The 19,253-nt window shown below is 40.9% G+C and overlaps 1 protein-coding gene across 4 annotated transcripts in view; it reads left to right on the plus strand.

The window, feature by feature from the left end:
- The first annotated feature begins 4,887 nt into the window (after window positions 1-4,887).
- The window catches only part of SPAG9 (sperm associated antigen 9), a 148,087-nt gene continuing 133,721 nt past the window's right edge, over window positions 4,888-19,253 (plus strand). For 2 of the 4 annotated variants that reach the window (XM_058283951.1, XM_058283952.1), the window contains exon 1: window positions 4,913-5,442. In XM_058283951.1, the coding sequence (XP_058139934.1) occupies window positions 5,140-5,442 (303 nt within the window). In that variant the 5' untranslated portion in view covers window positions 4,913-5,139. Of the gene's footprint in view, window positions 5,443-19,253 lie in introns of all 4 variants that reach the window. The other 2 variants (XM_058283950.1, XM_058283949.2) reach the window with 2 other exon arrangements.

The raw sequence follows: 19,253 nt of genomic DNA on the forward strand, positions 1-19,253 counted from the left end.
TAGATGCTCAACCACTGAGGTAAATCCACTCCCCAGTGAGAGTTGTTTTTTTTGTTTGTTTTTTTTAGGAGGTACCAGGGATTGAACCCAGGACCTTGTACTTGGGAAGCAGGTGCTCAACCTCTGAGCTACACACACTCCCCTCAAACCCAATATCTTGAAAATATATCTTTTATTCCTAGAGTGTACATCAGCTCTATGTGTAAAAGTGTACTGATAGGTGGGTTATGGACCTCTTCTTTCACTTAACTCAAGTTAGAAGGATGTGGGGAAAGAAATTTGACCTGAAAACAGATAAGACCAATAGAATTTGGTCTCATCAAAAACATCCTCAGATACCGGGATTCTTCAGCCATATGTTCAACCCTTTCTTCTTAAAGTCAATTCCTACTTGTCCAGAGCTCTAGGGGATACAAAGGAATAGCTCTCATCTCGAAACCTCCTCCCAACTTCAATCTAGACAGATTCATCCATCTTCTCTGGGCACCTTAAAAAGGCTTTCAAAGGAAAAACTGAGGACTCAGAAAAATCCTCTGGCGTTTTTCAAAAGCCCCAAATCCTTGAGCTAGACAGCATCAACAAGCATGTTCTAGTTTTATGGGGTGCTGAATCACTTATCATTTCATATTGCTGTGACTGGGCTTCATGCCCAGTTACCCTCTCTTTTCTTCCTCTTTCAGAGACCCTCTCTCCCCAGGTTGGGAAAGTATAGTTTGATACCAGAGAAATTGATTCACTTCAAAATGACTGTAAAAGTTCCAGAAGGCCAGACAAACAGCAAAACCAGTAATTTCTGCCTTCCAGTGATTATAGTTATTGTGCTTAGGAAGAAACTCCTCCCTTCCTGCCCTCATCAGCTTCCCCACCCTCCTGCCCCCGTTACTGTCCTCACTGTATTTGCAAGGCTAAGGAATCTCTCAAAACGGAGTTTCTTTCCCTTTCAGAATAAAAAATAAACACTCTAAAGCAGGGGTTCTTAACCTTTCTTGTTCCACAGACCCCTTTGCCAGTCAGGTGAAAACCACGGACCCCTTACTAAGTCCACAGTATAATGTGTATTATTTAGTAATTATAAAACACCTGCACCAACACATCCGCACAAGAATAATGTTTTATTTTGAATTTCAATTCAAGCTCATGGACCCTTTGCTAAGAACCCCTGCTCTAAAGTCTACAAAGTGATCTATTTTTCCTTTATGAGTCTTAGTCCTTAACCATACTCTGAGTCCATGGGGGTTAGAGATGGGTGCTGGGAATCTCTCCAGCCAGTTGAATATAGAAGGTGGTCTTTCCTCCTACCTAATTAAGAGTTAACTAACTGGACTTTATCTCAAGGCCTCCTCTCCTCTCTGTCACCCCCACCTATAAACAAGAATCACCGGATTTTAGAATTGCAAGAAGCTTTTACAGATTTTCTACCAAATCCCTGCATAATACATGTAAAGAAGCTGAGGCTTATCACAGTGACCAGCACCCAGTAGGGCTCAATAACAATTTGCTTTTTTGTGTCTGGCCTAAATTATTCGACCAAGGTTCCCAACTTCAAAAATGTTTTCTATTCACTCTTTTAACTGAGTTTTGTGCCCCCATTGGATCTACTATAAAGTCATTATAATCCTGGACTTATTTATTAATTTTGCTTTATCGAAATGTAATTCACATACCACACAAGTCACCCATTTAAAGTATACAATTCAGTGGCTTTTAGTATATTCGCAGAGCTGTGCATCTCACACCATGAGCAATTTTAGAACATTTTCATTACCCCAAAAAGAAACCCTGCACCATTTAGCTATCATCCTAAAATCTCTCCGTTTCCCAGCCCTCAGCAAAAAACACTAACCTACTTTCTGTCTCTATAGATTTGCCTATTCTGGACATTTCACAAGTGGAGCCATACAACATGTGGTCCTTTGTGACTGGTTTCTTTTACTTAGCATAATATTTTCAAGGTTCAACCATGTTGTAGCATAGGTTGGTACTTTGTTCCTTTTTATTGACAAAGAATATTTCATTGTGGGAAGCAGACTTGGCTCAGCTGATAGAGCATCTGCCTACCATATGGGAGGGTCCAGGGTTTGATATCCAGGACCTCCTGACCTGTGTGGTGGGCTGGCCCATGCGCAGAGCTGCTGCGCATGGAGTCCCGTGCCATGCAGGGGCGCCCCCGCGTGAGGGTGCTCACATGCAAGGAGTGCGTGCTGCAAGGAGTGCCACCCCGTATGAAAAAAAAAAAAAGCACAGCCCGCCCAGGAGTGGTGCTGCACACACGGAGAGCTGACGCAGCAAGATGGCATAACAAGAGATGCAGTTTCCGGGTGCCTCCGAGGGTGCAAGGGGACACAGAAGAACACAAAGTGAATGGACACAGAGAGCAGACGAGGGGGGGCGGAGAAGGGGAGAGAAATAAATAAAATAAATCTAAAAAAAAAGTACTCCATTGTATGGATATACTACATTTTGTTTATTCATTCATCAATTGGTGGCTATTTGGTTGAATTTTATTTTAAACAATTAAATGTAATCTCTGATAGATACCAGAGCTTAAAATCAAGAATCAAATATATATCTAATATCTTTCTATGTTGCATTTACACCTAAAGAAGCCTACTTATTATGAGGACTTTATTATAATCTCACACCTGAAAACGAACAGACTTTTTTCTCTAAATTTTCTGGTGCATATGGTAATATTGTGGAAAAATAAAGCCTGTCCTAAGTTTTCTTGCTCCTCTGATTACCAAGAAAACAAACATGTATATAGTTATGTTGACTGAGTGACAGCCTTTGGGAAGATAACATAAAAGAAAGACAAAACCTCCAGAGCAAGAATCTTCTGGTTTTCAAACTTGAGGATAAGGGAAAGGTTATTTGGGGCTCAACATCCAATTAACTGATCAGCTTTCCTAAGTCCCAGACATATATAAAAATAAGACAATATAAGAGTGACTTGATGTGGGCTGAGGGTGAGAAAATAGAACAACAAAGGCAGTAAGTTTTTCGTCCTGACAGTTAATAAAGCGTTAGTATTTCCGTCTTTGTCCTTCTGAGTTTATAGGGTAGTCCTCCCTTAACCTCCATACTGTTTTTAAAAAAATGGGTCTCCAGATTGGGTCAAGAGTGAGAGACTTTGGTGGAAGAAGTTCGAGCTTCATAGGGAGAACTTGAGCTTGGGAACACTAAATTCAGAATATTTATGATCTCGGGAGATGGTTTATTTCCCACTAAATTCTTGTTTACCCAACTTCTGCCTTCTCTCTCCCCCTATTTGTAGATGAGTCTGGGCTAAAGAACTCCTGAGTCACCTGCGATGGATGAAAGGGGCTTTGGGGGAGTGTCTTCCGCCCCATTTGCAGAGGCAAGATGAGCACACCGGGAAGAAATCATTGACTCAGCCCGCCCTAGGCTTGGGTGTTGTGTCATTCTCCATGTAATGTTCTCCCAGGCGGCTGCGGAGATCTCACACATCATGGGATTTAGTCACCTTAGAGACTCCACCCCTTTCCTTTTCTCCTCCCCGCCCCCCTACTTCCCTGCTCCGCCCCACTGCAAAGCGGGGGCGAAAAGGAGGGTGGATGGAGACAGGAAATGCCACTCTCCGAAGGTGGCTGCGGGAAGTAGAGAATCTCCGCTTTTCGGAAAGCGCAAGATGTGGCGTTACAGCTTTTACTCTTCAGGATGCTTTGCATTTCTTCTGTTGTAGGCTCTTTTTACTTGTCACTATCCCCAAAACAGTTCCGTTCCAGACCACTTTATTTCTTAGGCAGACACTGACCTAGTTAGTATAAGGTTGTTTTCCCTTTCTTACCCTAAGGACAGTTATTTCCAATAGACGGGTCCTCCCAATCCAGCGCTACAAAGGCCAAACATGTCTTTTAGTGAGAAGGTGACTTATTGTCAGTGCACAAGCCAGGAACTGGAGGAATCTTCCCAAAACAAGTTCAGAGCGAAAAACAAAAGGTAGGGTTTTTGTTTTTGTTTTTGTTTTTTTTTAGGGGGGGGGGAGTAAAAAAAATACAAAAAACAAAAACCCGAAAACAAGCGATGCCAGGGTTCTTGTGAGATGGGTACATGCAACTTCTTAGTCCTGTGTTGTCTTAAGCACATCCAACTTGTCTTTGATTTCAGCAGCTAATAAACCACAGTTTAGACATAGTTGTGTGGGTGCAAGGCTTTCACGGCTCCTTTCTAAGACAACTGCTCAAGGATATCAAGCTTTTCATCTCTGGGAAAATTTACAGATTTACACCATTCTGTGTGGTTTTGCTTTGAGACAATATCTTATTCCTGCAAGCAAAACTGAGAAGGTTTGGTTAATATCCTTCAGGGAACCAAGTGCTAAACTTCTTAAATTAGATTAGTAGAAAACCAGCTCAATTAGCTTTAGAATTTTCAAAGTTGCTTAAGTGAAGACTTTCAATAAGCCCATTTTCCAGCTATCACCTTCACTTCTGTTTCTCAACTTCTTTGAACCCGGAATTCTTAATCAAAAGAACTGGTTGGAGTACCCCCTCGGCCTTATTCCCATTCTAGCTGCGTGACCTTCAGTGAACCACATTTTTGGGCCTAGTTCCCTCCTCTGTGCAATAAGGACCAAACGTTTATCTCACTATTCGCCTTAAGCGGCTCCAATGAGAAAACCCTTTGTTGAGCTTTAAAAAGCAAACGAAAAGGTAGCTTTGTTAATTGTGCACGGCTAATCACTCTTTAAGATCCCTTTCCTTTCCTTTGGGAGCCAGCCTGCAAATCCCGCCTAGAGCTGACAGCTCTGCCCACTGTGCCCGGCAGTCTTTCCCATTTCCGCGCGGCGCCGGGTGTTGACGCCACGATCCTCCCCTCCGCACGCGCACGATGACGTAGGCCCCGCCCCCCGGCCGCGCCTGGTCTCCCGCGGGGCCCCGCCTCTCGGGTCGACGCGGAGCTAGTCCGGCCGGGCGGGTGACGTGTGGCGCGCGCGGCCGGGCCACTCCAGCAGTTGGTGCAGCGACGGTTGGGGTGAGTGCGCTCACCCCACCCCTCCCCTCCACCGGCCGCGGCCCCGGCCCCCACCCCGCTGGACGCAGCCCCAGCCGGGTCCGTCCCGTGCGGGCCCGTGCCGCTCCCTCAGCCGGTGACACCCCGGGCTGCCCGCCAGCCACCATGGAGCTGGAGGACGGTGTGGTGTATCAGGAGGAACCCGGCGGCTCCGGGGCCGTGATGTCTGAGCGGGTGTCCGGCCTGGCCGGCTCCATCTACCGCGAGTTCGAGCGGCTCATCGGGCGCTACGACGAGGAGGTGGTCAAGGAGCTGATGCCGCTGGTGGTGGCCGTGCTGGAGAACCTGGACTCAGTGTTCGCGCAGGACCAGGAGCACCAGGTGGAGCTGGAGCTGCTGCGGGACGACAACGAGCAGCTCATCACCCAGTACGAGCGGGAGAAGGCGCTGCGCAAGCACGCCGAGGAGGTGAGGGCCGGCGCGGCGGGGGCCGGGCCCGAGGGCGGCGGGGGACCGGGGGTTGCGGTCAGGCGGGAGAGCGGAGGCGCGCCGGGCCTCCTGGAGGGCGGGCCTGAGACCGAGGCCCTCCGGCTCGGAGCCCAGCGGCTGCCGTGGTATCTGGGACTCCGGGCCGGCGCTGGAAACCGAGGCAGGGTGGTGAAGGGCCGGGCGAAGGGATGAGATGAGGGACGCAAGGCCCGGGGAGGAAACGACAGCCTGGGGCGGGACCTGGGATTGGTCAAGGGCAGAGATTTCGGGCGTCTGATTGCGTCTGGTTGTTTAGGGAAGTTTCCGACCACCGTAGGATAGGCAGATAGCGGCTCAAACTTTTACCACGGCGGGGGTGGGCGGGGGTGGGGGAAGCGTTTAAATAGTTCCGTCCTGGTTGTGGAACTTCCGCTGGTTCCAGTATCTTTCCAGAGGTTTGCAGCTTTGGGAAGTTAAGCTCTCCCTCTTTCGGTCAGTTTCTTCTTGGTGTTTTAATCCTTTGAGAAAGAAGTCTTTTTCTATGTTTTATTGCTTTGCTTGACATTTTGTCGACACGTAGATGTTGCATAGCAATACTGTAAATGTATAGAGTATGCAATTTTATTTTATTGTTGTCCCACACCAAAGCATTCCTTATCAGGTGGTAACCTTGGACAGTTCCCTGTTTTAAAAAAATCTCTTTATGAAGAGAACTGGGGTGGAGGACGGCAGCGTAGGTGGTTGTTGACGTTTTTTTCCTCTCTGTTTTTGTCAGACTGCGTTTACAGGTGGACTTGGCTGTCTGTTAACTCTGGCACCTCAACAGTGGCTTTGGTGCCTTCACCTCCAGTCCATGAATCTTGGAATTCTGGAGTGGAAGTGATGGGTTCTGATTTCTTGAGAAACTCAAGGATTTTTGCTTTCAGGCTGTGTTGGCATTATTTTTGTGGAACTTATCTAAGGCGGGGAAAGTGTCATACTCATCTGTGTTTTCCCATTTACTACACATGGGCTAAATACATGGTTATTGAAGAAGACTAAATAATTATTGAAGGAAGGACATGTTATTGTTTAAACATGCTTGAAAAAGTTTTTAGGATGTGAGATTGGTTTGGTAACTCATTTCCTAACACCAAATAGTAACACCATTAGTTTTGTTTTGTTTTGTCACTTGTACCCTTTGCACCTAGTCAAATAGTTCTTTATCTTTAAAGCTTGCCTATAGTAATAATTTTTTATTCTGTTTTTGTAAGCCAATTGTCCCAAGGAATGACATTGAATTTGCCAAACAAAATTGACTTTACTTTGAGAGTATTTCAAAGTATATAGGGAAGGAGTGGTTGAAAAATCTAATAAGGATGTGTGTGGTGTGCTTGATTGTTCTTTAAAATTTTGAAATAAAGTGAATAAGGATGGGGTCACACTTTCCACTAGTTTATTCACACTGTTTATAGAGCGGAGGTCAAGTACTACTTTTGAAATGACAGGCCACATGTTCATCCTCATACAGGCCCTTGCCAGTATTTTTTTTTTTACTATTTATTTTTTAAACAATTTTATTTATTTCTCCCCTGCACTTTCCCCTCCGTTGTCTGTTCTCTGTGTCCGTTTGCTGTGTGTTCTTCTGTGTCTGCTTGTATTCTCATTAGGCAGCTCCGTGAACTGGTCCTGGGACCTTCTGGAGTGGGAGAGAGGCGATTACTCTCTTGCACCACTTGAACTCCCTGTTCTGCTATGTCTTCTTATATTTTCTCCTCTGTGCCTCTTGTTGTGTCCTCTTGATTCATCATCTCTCCGCGTTGGCTGGCACTCCTGTGCGGGGCAGCTTTCCTGCACTAGGTGGCATTCCCACGCAGGGCAGTACTGCACTGGGTGGCACTCCTGTGTGGCCCAGCACACGGTGTGGGCCAGCTAGCCACGTGGGCCAGCTTGCCCTCACCAGGAGGCCCTGGGCATCAAACCCTAGACCTCCTATATGGTAGACGGGAGCCCAGTTGATTGAGCCACATCTCTTTCCCCCTTGCCAGTATTAACCACATGTACACCCAGGTGAGAGACAGACCTAGTCTGCCTTTCCACTCTGGCAAAAGCAATGCTCCCTCTAGCTTTAAGCACCGGTCAATCCCTGTAAACACAGGCAAAATGCCAAGGTCACACGTGCCAAGAAAACCATCTTCCACAGGTTGCACATTCAGGAAAAATAAAAGCCAATTGCTAGGCTCTGGGTTGTACATTAATTTCTTAAGTTAGTAAATGACTTCTTAAAAAAAGGTTATCCAGTGACTTTCTTTATAGTTTATACTTTTTTCCAGTACATCTATACTTTCTCCATAATGAAATCTTTAGGCAAAGGACCATGATGTGAGATCAGAGAACATTGAAATGCTTGGTGAGCCAACTCCCAGATCGCAAACATAAACCGCCTTGATATCAGTTTTCATGTAAGAGCATAAATCAAGTTATTGCCCACTACCCAGAAATTCACTTACTCTTAGAATTCAGAGTGAATTCTGCATTTAAATTTCTGTGAGTGCTTTATTTGTGGTCTTTAATATGAAAACAAAGGCTGTTACAGCAAAAGTGCCTCAGGGTATTTACAGCAAAAATAATATGAAAGCATAGAAATTGTCAGCCATCAGAAAATATAAAGTAAATTCTGAGCACATTTATGGATATTTAAGAGGGTCTATAAATAGTCTTTTAGGAGTTTGTGAGGCTGCAATAATCTCTTTGTTTATAGGAATTCTTAACAAGGAGTCAGAAATTTCTTTTTTTTTTTTAGGAGGTACAGGGGATTGAACCCTGGTACATGGGAAGCAGATGCTTAACCACCTGAGCAACATCTGCTCCCCAGAAATTTAATTTTTAATGGTATGGTTTAATTTGAAGACCTTTTGTCCTTTTTCATTTGGATTTTGTGTGTGGGGGGGCTTAGGCTGCTGTTTCAGTGATCTTTTACAAGCAGCATAAAGGAAGGCTAATATTAGATGGGTTTGGGACCGCTTCAAAATGTTAATCTTCAAGAAATCCATCATCATTGCCCACCACTCTCCCCTTTGGTCTCTCCTGTAGCTGCACTTCCATTCTTTAACCAACCCCCTCTGATGCCTGTGCTTTTCCCTCACTTTCTTAGCTCAAGTTTTACTTCTTCAGTGAGCCCTTGCTTATCTACAGTAAAGCTTGTGACTTGATTGAAAAATTTGTGAATCAGTAACTTAAAAAATAATAAAAATCTGGATTACCTGGAGAGAACTGTTTAATAGGAATTGTTCTGGGATAGAATTTGTAAGCGATTTTTCTGTTTTTGTTTGTCCAGTTTTACTGATTGTTTAAAAATAAACATGATTTGCCTTGAGTAATTAAAAGAAAGAAATGGACGAAGAAAACTTTCCAGAAAAGTAGACAAATGAGTGAAAGAGGCTTAGGAAATTTGTTCCAGATAGTGCTTCTTATCACCATTATTCTCAAAGGGAGAGTTCATTTAGCATCATTGGGTGGAAGGAGATTGTACATGAAAATCTTCATTCTCTTTGCTTGATTGAAGCATAGAAAGAGAGACTAGCCTTTACTGGGAACACAATTTTGTGATTATGTGATTTTATGACTCTTTCTTGTGGCTTTTGCTTTTTTTGAAAAAATGGGGCTCATCTGATTGGATGTAGAGGTGAGAGATACTACTGAAAATTTTCTGATTTATTTTTTCCCAACATATCAGCACTCAAAGCAGGAACAAAGTTGATAGTTTATAAGAAAACTTTTAATCAAGCTGTTTTCCTTAGGAGTGATAAAACAAATGGATGGAAAAACAGGCATTGAAGGTTGGTCTCCTTTTCATTGATATTATAATTCTCATTCATTCATAAAAATATTTTAATGAAAAACTATTGATGTTAACTTTGATTTGTTTATGAAATAATTTACAGCGACAGTTCTGTTTAACTTCAGCAAAGAGTTAAAAGGGGGAATTTTGAATTCTTCTCACTGAATTTTGTGACTTTTTACCAAGTAATAGGAGTGGATTTTGCATACTTTCAGCTTAAAATTGTCGATGGCTGTTAAGGATTTAGAAAGTTAAAAAGCAGGAATTCCATCTTTGCATCAACATTAAGTTTATTTTGTGCTCTTAAAGTATTCAGTTCTTTTTTACTTAAGTAATTGTGGCCATTCTTCAGGTGTTTAGCCTTAATTCTATCAACTTGCTATTAAAGTTTTCAAACTTGTTCTGATCCCCAGTTCCAGATACTTTCTGAAATGGGCAATCTCCCTTTGTTGTCCTGGTATGTGTGTGGTTACTGCCTTTTGAAATGATTAATCAGTTAACTATTGTTTTAGCTCTTAAGAAAGTCTTATCCTTTTCTCCCGCTGATTTCTGAAGGTAACTATCTAGGTGAGATGGTATTGTATGTCCTTGTTATAATAACATGCATATTTTTACTTAGTTGAGATCACAAAGAATACCAAACTGGGTATTTTACCTAATGGGAGGAAGTAACTGGAGAGGTTCCTTTAATTAGAGATAGCTGAATTAATAAAGTATAAGAACTAGATTCCTGTGGTGTGCACCATAGGACACTGATGCAATTCTATGCCATAGAGACCTACGTTCCTGTTTCTTGGACTCCTTGGTTTACCTTTACATGCTATATGCCTAAATTTTACGGAACCTGATTTCCAGGAGAACTGGCATTAGAACCAAAACAAATGTGTTCTTTTGTTTTGTTGACTAATGGCTGAGTTATTTTAAAAATACATCTCTTGCTTTGCTTAGCACCCATCATGAATACAGCTGTTATCAAAATAATCATTATGAGACCAAAACTACTGTCATAGACATGGTATAATCCTGTATGTATTGTGTGTATTCAAAAAGCTAATATTTAGAAATGTATACTTGTAAATTCCATACATTTTGAAATCTTGGCCAGTGATATATAATTATTGGTTTCAATATAGGACTGTGATTTATTTACTTAGGAATCCCAGTGTCTAGTAGTTTGGCATAATAGTAATGTTTTGGGCTGGACTGCAGGAATTTACATATTAACCAATACAATCAGAGAAGGTTTTTGTTTTAATTTTTATTGTGGTAACATAGATACAATATAAAATTTCCCATTTAATCACTCTCAAGCAAATTATTAATTACCTTCACAGTGTTGTACTACTGTCATCACCATCAATTACAAAAATTTTATTATCACCCCAAACAGAAACTCTGTACCCAATAAACATTAATTCCTTTTTTCTTCCTTTCTTGCCCTTGGTAACCTATAATCTCTTTTCTGTTTTTTAATAAATTTGCATGTTCTAATCATTTCATATAGTGAGATCATATAATATTTGTCCTTTTTCGTCTGGCTTTTATTTCACTCAGCATGATGTCTTCAGGGTTCATCTTCATTGTAGCATGAATCAATTTCATTCCTTTTTTTTTTACAGCTGAATGCTTTCCCTCCCCCCCATGTATATATATATACACACACACACATCACATTTTGTTTATCTGTTGATGGATCCTTGGATTGCTTCCACCTTTGGTGGTTGTGAATAATGCTACTATGAATAGTGGATATTAATTAAAGAAGTTTTGAAGTTGAAGATACAGAATTGTTATTAGGAACTTTAAAATACTGTTTGTTTGTTTTAAGGTCTATAAATTTGTTTAGCTAATTTCCCCCCAACTTTTTATTAGGCAAGTTTTCAAACATATAAAAAAATTAAAAATACATTGATCATCTGTATACCCATCTTTTAGATTTAGTAATTGCCATGCTTATCTGAATGTATGTGTGTGTATATATATTTTAAAATTGCTGAGACATTTGAAAGTAAGTTGTAGACATTATAACATGAGATCCCTCAGTACTTACAAATTTATGTTCTAAAATGATGGCATTCTCCTACATTCCCTCCAAATTAGAATATTTTCAAATATCATCTAATATTCCATTCGAATTAATTTTTTTAACTAGCTTAAACAATGGGAATTTATTGGCTCACAGTTTTGAAACTAGCAGAAGTCCAAAATCAAGGTGTCAGCAAGGCGATGCTTCTCCCCAAAGTATAAGAAATTTAAATTTGAGACCTATAAAAATTATTTGAAATCAGTTAAAATTTTGTTTTAAAATTATAGCATAAAAATGTGATTTTTCCCCCTCCTTTTGAAACTTTCAGATATGGAAATCGAGAAACTGACTCAAGTTTAATGTTTTTTCTAGTAACATGTTTTCTTTGATTTTGTTGTTTAGGTATTTTTTACTCATGTTTTCTAGGATATCTTGTTTCTGATTGCTTACTTGCTCTACTAGGGTTTAAGAGTCAGAGAATAATTTTTTACTTGTCATTTGAAGTCTTGCAGATAAACTTCCCTAAAGAAGATAGGTCTAGGATTTTCGTGATTCTGGATTCCATTGTTTTCTTTTAAAATGTATTTTTACTAGCTCTTGCATGATTTATTTTTTCAGGTCTAGGAAGGAACTTCCTGATCTTTTAGTTCTATCCCATTTTATTCTTCAATATATAGGTAGATAGAAAGATAAATCGACACATAGATGCTCAGAAAGAACACATACTTATTGGGCTAGGCACTGCTCAGGGCTCTGGAGATGTAGCCTGAAATAAAAGAGAAAAGGAATGTGGCCCATACTTTCTTGGAGTTTATATTGTAATAAATAGTAAATAAACAAGCCAGTTAATTACAGATTATGATAGATGCCATGCAGAAAATAAACAGTGTGATGGAATAAAAGGTAAAGAGACTGGCACTTTAGATGAACAATCAAGTTTATAAAAGGTTAAGCTGGGGAGCCCAAGAGTGGCCTCCATGTCGGAGAGAGGGTCCAGGGAAAATTGGTCTGAAGAAAATGTTGCCTAAGGCACAGACATTTTTTTTACTCTTTTTATTTTTTTAAATATTACATTAAAAAAATATAAGAGGTCCCCATATACCCCCCACCACCCCACTCCTCCCACATCAACAACCTCTTTCATCATCATGGGACATTCATTACATTCGGTGAATACATTCTGGAGCACTACAACACCACGTGCATAATGGTTTACATTGTAGTTTACGCTTTCCCTAGTCCATCCAGTGGACCATGGCAGAACATACAACGTCCAGCATCTGGCCCTGTAATACCACCCAGGACAACTCCAAGTCCTGAAAATGCCCCACATCTTGTCTCTTCTTCCCTCTCCCTACCGTCAGCAGCTACTGTGGCCACTTTCTCAGACATTTAACAAACACTCCTCCCCAAATTCTGCAGAAGCATCAACTAGCATAAATCTCACAGGGATCTATGCGTAGTTGTTGAGGGTTTGTTGTAGAGCTGAGCTGGAGGAAATCATGAGGGTCTAGATTTGTGGAACTTGCTCAAGCAATGAGCCTAGAATTAATCAATTGGTAAGTCCAGAAAGTTTTCTCTTTTTTGCTTAACACCTTCTAAATCAAATGGGTGTTTAGGAATTTAAAAATCAGAAAAGTTCATTCTTCAAGGTCACATTTCTTTTCCAGGTATGAATAAATTAAAGTGAAGAACACATTAAATGGATCATTCAACAGTAAAAAAAAAAAAAAAGGTTAAGCTGGCCATATAGCAAATAATTTATCTCTTAAGAACAGTTATTTGTATCTGAAACTTTATAGGGATATATATTTAGAGTTTCTCCTACTCACAATTCTTGGAAAATCATAGAAGTAAGCAGCTTTCATAAATACAGTTGTTTTCTCTTATTCCTTTTCATACCTGACGTGTTAGCAACATTTGACTCTTTGAGCCATTCCTTCCTCTGGTAAACATTATATTCGGGTTCTGTGACTTTGTACTGCCTTGGATTTTCTCTTACCTATCTGACCTCTCTTTGGTGATTCCTCTTACTACCTTTGGCGTTCCTTGGTTTTCTTTCCAAGGTCCTCTTTAGTCACTCTGCACACTGCCTAGCTGATATTATCCATTCCCATTGGTTCAATGACCATTTCTTGGTAGTTCCAAAATGTATATTTTTTAGGGAGTACCAGAAATTGAACCCAGGACCTTGTACTTGGGAAGTAGGCACTCAACCACTGAGCTACAACCACACCCCTCAAAATGTATATCTTATTAACTCACTTAACAGATATTCATTGAGTGTCAATGATGTGCCTGGTTCTGTATCTGCTGGGGTATAGTGGTCAGTAAAACAGACAAGGCCATTCCCTCATGGAGCTGACTGACAGCCAATTAAGAACTTCAAGGCCAGTTCTCTCTTGGAATTTCAGATCTATATTACCGTTATTTACTAGGCATTGCCACTTGAATGTCTCCCAGCATGTGTAAAACTGAACTTCTCTCCCAAACCTGTGCCTTCTTCATTGCCTATCTTCATGAGGAACACTACTGTCTACCTAAATAATAAACTGGTCACCATCGTTAACTCTTCTTTCTCACTCACCCCTATTGTTAACTTCTTTTGTTTTTTAAGTATCTCTAGAGTCTTTTTACTTCTTTCCAAATCCACTTCTGCTACGCTGGTACAGGACACTGAATGCAAACTCCATAGAGCTGTACTTTGTGTTATTCAACACTGTATTCCAGTATCTGGTACATAGGAAGTGCCCCTTGAAAATTTATGAACAAAGGACTGAATGAACAACTGAAAGTGTTCCTGCTTCTAGTACTGCCAACCTGTAAACTGCCCATTATATTGTACCAAGATCTCTGCAAAATGGAAATCTGATTAGATCACTTCCATACTTAAAAGGCTTTAATGGCTATGTCTAAAGTTCTTGAAATGACTTCAGTTTCTAACATACAAGACCTTGTGATCTGGCCCTTACTTGTCAGCTTCATCTTTTCTATACTGAATACTTTGCGTTTGTTTTGGAAGATGTATTCTCTCCAGTCTTTCGTAAAAAAAAAAAATGGCCCGTTTGCTTAGCACTCTTTCTCTCATATTGCCTGGCTAACTTCATTCAGATTTCAGGTTTCAATTCTGGAATGACTTTTTTTTAAAAAATTGAAATATTCAAATATAGGTCAGTGTACTGGTTAGTTTTATTTATTTTAAAGATTTATTTATTTATTTATTTCGCCACCCCTTGTGTCTTGCTTGCTGTGTGCCTTTTTTTTTTTTTAATTTTATTTCTCTCCCCTTCTTCCCTCCCGCCCCAGTTGTCTGTTCTCTGTGTCTATTTTCTGTGTGTTCTTCTTTGTTCACTTCTGTTGTTGTCAGCAGCTCGGGAATCTGTGTTTCTTTTTGTTATGTCATCTTGCTGTGTTAACTCTCTGTGTGTGCGGCGCCATTCTTGGGCAGGCTGCTCTTTCTTTTGCACTGGGTGGCTCTTTTTACAGGGCGCACTCCTTGCTCGTGGGGCTCCCCTATGTGGGGACACCCCTGTGTGTCACAGCACTCCTTGGCGCATCAGCACTGTGCATGGGCCAGCTCCACATGGGTCAAGGAGGCCCAGGGTTTGAACCGCGGGCCTCCCATGTGGTAGACAGATACCCTAACCACTGAGCCAAGTCCACTTCCTGCTGTGTGCTCTGTGTCCATTTGCTGTGTCTTCTTCTGTGCCTGCTTGTCTTCCTTTGTTGCATCATCTTGCTATACCAGTTCTCCGTGGGCATGGGGCATCAGCTTTCTGCGGGTGCAGGCCAGCTTGCCTTCATAAGGAGGCCCTGGGATGTGAACCCAGGGTCTCCCATGTGGTAGATGGGAACCCAATTGACTGAGCCACAGCTGCCTCCCTCTGGAATGACTTTTATATTGCCCCAGGATGGGTTGTTCCATTATAGAGTGCCTGGTAGTTACTTAATAGATATTTTCCCTGACCAGTAGGTACTTAATAGATATTTATTATTTGGTTAGATGGAGGGAGGGAAAGAAAATATGCTAAAAGTGAAATTGCTAAACTTAATCCTTTAATGATCTCCCTTTTTTTGAGGCACTGGGCTGGAGATTGAACCCCTGACCTCTCATGTAGGAAGCCAGTGTTCAACCATTGAGCCATATCAGCTTCCTTGAGTTAGCTTTATCATTTGTTTTGCTGGTTGTTTGTTTTTATTTTGTTTTTTTCAGGAGGCACCAGGAACTGAACCCGGGACCTCCCATGTGGAGGTGGGTGCTCAACTGCCCAAGCCACATCTGCTCCCCTAAAATTCTCTTTTGTACATTTAAGTTATTGTCCTTACTGTTGGTACGAAGTTATGCCAAGACTTTTTGCATGCAAAAAAACAATGACTTCTAAGGCGTATAGTGATTTTGGACACTTTACCTACATTGTCCTATACATAGTAGATATTCTTGAAATATTTGTGCATTTTAAAACATGAAATATTAAGATCACTGGAACAACTCTAAGAAGTATTGTAGAGATTACTTATGTATTTTTTTTAAGATTTAAAAAAAAATTTATTTCTCTCCCCTTTTCCCCCTTCCCATTGTCTGCTCTCTGTGTCCATTTGCTGTGTGTTCTTCTGTGCCCGCTTGTATTCTTGTCAGTGGCACCAGGAACTGTGTCTCTTTTTGTTGCATTATCTTGTTGTGTCAGCTGTCTGTGTGTGTGGCGCCCCTCCTGGGCAGGCTGCACTTTTTTTCACACTGGGCATCTCTCCTTATGGAGAGCACTCCTTGCATGTGGGGTTCCCTTATGTGGGGGACACCCTGGCGTGGCACGGCATTCCTTGCACACATCAGCACTGCGTGTGGGCCAGCTCACCACATGCGTCAGGAGGCCAACCCTAGACCTCCCATGTGGTAGGCGGACGCTCTATCTGTTGAGCCAAATCCGCTTCCCCTACTTTGGCATTTTTAAAGAAGCTAGCCAGAGTGTTCCTAATAAAAGTCTTTTTTGGCACTATGACTCTGATTATCCCTTAAATTTAACAGTGGCTCTCTGTTGTACTTCTATTTATTTTAGGCCACAGATAGTTAATTCTGAGTTACTAGTTGAGGAATAAATTGGTCTGTCTGAATAAACTTTCCACACAACTGAAGGGAAAGTGAATTTAAGTAACTTAATTTTAACTATTTGCTTAGAATCTTAAGTTAGACGTTTCTAATTAAAATACAGAAACAAAGTGGTTTGTAAAGCAACCGTTTCTGAAGAAAACATTCATTCTGAAGAACAGTAAATATTGGACATTGAAATCTGTATTGGTTAAAAGCCTCTCCTAGACTCTTAGGATATAAGTCAGATCTCTATTTTTAATGATAAAATCTTTAAATTGAGTATTTTTTTAGTTACTTGTTCTAGCCTTATTTTTTTATTGCTACCTGTTCAACACAACTCTGTGATGAAAATGAGAGCCACTGAGTGTACACTTTGAATGGCTTGTACAAAGCATGGGACTGTATAAGACAGTGAATCCTGTGGTGGAAGATGGGCTATGGTTAAAGAACAAATATGAGTGGGAAGTGGACTTGGCCCAGTGGTTAGGGCGTCCATCTACCACATGGGAGGTCTGCAGTTCAAATCCCAGGCCTCCTTGACCCATGTCGAGTTGGCCCATGCGCAGTGCTGATGTGTGCACAAGGAGTGCCGTGCCATGCAGGGAGCAGAGGTTCCCAGTGCCTCCTAAAGAAGACTGAGAGCTGATGCTAGGGGCAGGCGCGGCAAGCCAATGTAACAAGATGACGCAACAAGAGACACAGGGAAGAAAAACATAATGAGAGATACAACAAAACAGGGAGAGGAGGTAGCCTCCTGGGAGAAAAAAAAAATGTTAGAAGTTTTCACAGAAGTATGGAATCAAACAAGGTTTTTGTAAACCCAGAAGGGTTATTTTTTTGGAAAAGATAATTGTCTATGGTTCTATGAAAGTAGCCCACTTGAATGTATTCGATGTGATTTGGGAAGCATTTGACAGAAATTACTCACTCTTTTGTGACTGTTTAGTTCTACTTTTTTTTTTTTGAGGTACCAAGGCCAGGGATTGAACTGGGACCTCTTATGTGAAGCTGGTGCTCAACCACTGAACCACACCAGCTCCCTAGTTGTTAATGTTTAAAGAATGCTTTTATGCTGGTATAGGAATTCTGTCTGTAATTTGCTCAGTTTTTACCATCCCTAATCTAGTTGAAGACCAATAAGTAAACAAAGAAGATACCTGTACCTGAGTAGCTAAAATAAATATTTCAAAGTTTGTGCAGTAACATTTATGATCTTGTTTTTCTGAAGAAACGTTTAAAAGCAAAGTACTTATTTACCCTTATTTTAAATATAGTAGTTTCTTAGCCCTCAATAGGTTATAGACAGCAAATTAAAAGGGCATCTATTGGGGAAGCAGATGTGACTCAGTGACTGGGCTCCCGCCTACCACATGAGAGGTCTCTGGTTGAGATCCCAGTGCCTCCTAAAGAAGACAGCGAGCAGGCGTGATGGGCAGGCGCAGCGAGCTGACACAACAAGAGACACAGGAAGAAAAAACGTAATGAGAGACCCAACAAAGCAGGGAGCAGAGGTTCCCAGTGCCTCCTAAAGAAGACTGAGAGCTGATGCTAGGGGCAGGCACAGCAAGCTAATGTAACAAGATGACGCAACAAGAGACACAGGGAGGAAAAACATAATGAGAGATACAACAAAACAGGGAGCGGAGGTAGCTCAAGTGATTAGACACCCCCTCCCATATCAGAGGTCCTGGGTTCAACTCCCAGTGCCTCCTAAAGAACCAAGATGAACAGGCACAGCAAGTGCAAACAACAAGGGGGTGGGGAGAAATAAAGAAAAAAATCTCTTTTAAAAAAACATTTATTAAAGACAGGTACATCTACATAACAAATGGCAGGTGTCTCTGAATCAGGATACTGAAAATGATAAAAAGTAGTACAGTGCACGGGCTAAGAGCAAGCCTTGCTGTATCACTTTCTAACAATGTAATGGCAGACAGGTTTCTTAATGCCAAGCCTCACTTTCCTCATCTGTATGTAGAGATAATAACAGCCTCATAGGATTGTTATGTGGACTGGAGGAGAAAATGTAAAAGGCTCTTCAAAGCTCCAGGATGAATGCACAACTATGTGATTATACCAAATACCATTTATTATACACTTTGGATGAATTGTATGCTTTATTAATATGTATCAATAAAATTGATTTGTTTTAAAAAAGTCTCTAGGTACTTAGTTAATATATAATAAATGTTACTGATATGTCTGAAATCTGTCTCCCTATCTATTCATCCTATTTATCCACTTATAAAACATATGTTAATTAAATGCCCTATACCAGGAATAGGTATACAAGAATGAATAGTCAAAAAAATAAAATAAAAAGAATGAATAGTCCAGCCCCTGCTCATGAAGAACTCATAGTGGGGGAGGCTTATGTAAATAACTAGGGCAGCCTTATGTAGGTATTTTAAACAAGTACTAAGAGGCTAATTCAACCTGAGGGATATCTTCACAAAGAAGTGGTAGCATTTAACTGGGTCATTTGACACAGAACCAAAGTGTGAGAGGTTTGAAAGTGTTTGATATACTCAGGGAGCAATAAAAACATGACTTAAAAAAAACTTAACAAATGTCGGTTTTCCTTATGTTTTTAAAAAGATATAGGAGTAATTCTGCCATGTATGGGAATGGCCAGAATTGAGGTTAAAAAAATAATTGGGCCATAGAGAAAAGGACTGTGTAATTTGAGTTTGGATTTTTATCTAAAGACATTGTATACTATAATGCAGTATGGGTTAGTAATTAACAGTGATTCACAATGACTCAAAGTGATGATTTTTTAAAAAAATTAACTTTATTTCAAATTCACAGAAATAAAAGAAAAAGGCAGTTCAACAAGTAATGGAAATATTACTCCTAAAAGTTCTTTTTCAGGCACT

This window comes from Dasypus novemcinctus, chromosome 21, assembly GCF_030445035.2.
Source record: "Dasypus novemcinctus isolate mDasNov1 chromosome 21, mDasNov1.1.hap2, whole genome shotgun sequence".
NCBI lineage: Eukaryota > Metazoa > Chordata > Mammalia > Cingulata > Dasypodidae > Dasypus > Dasypus novemcinctus.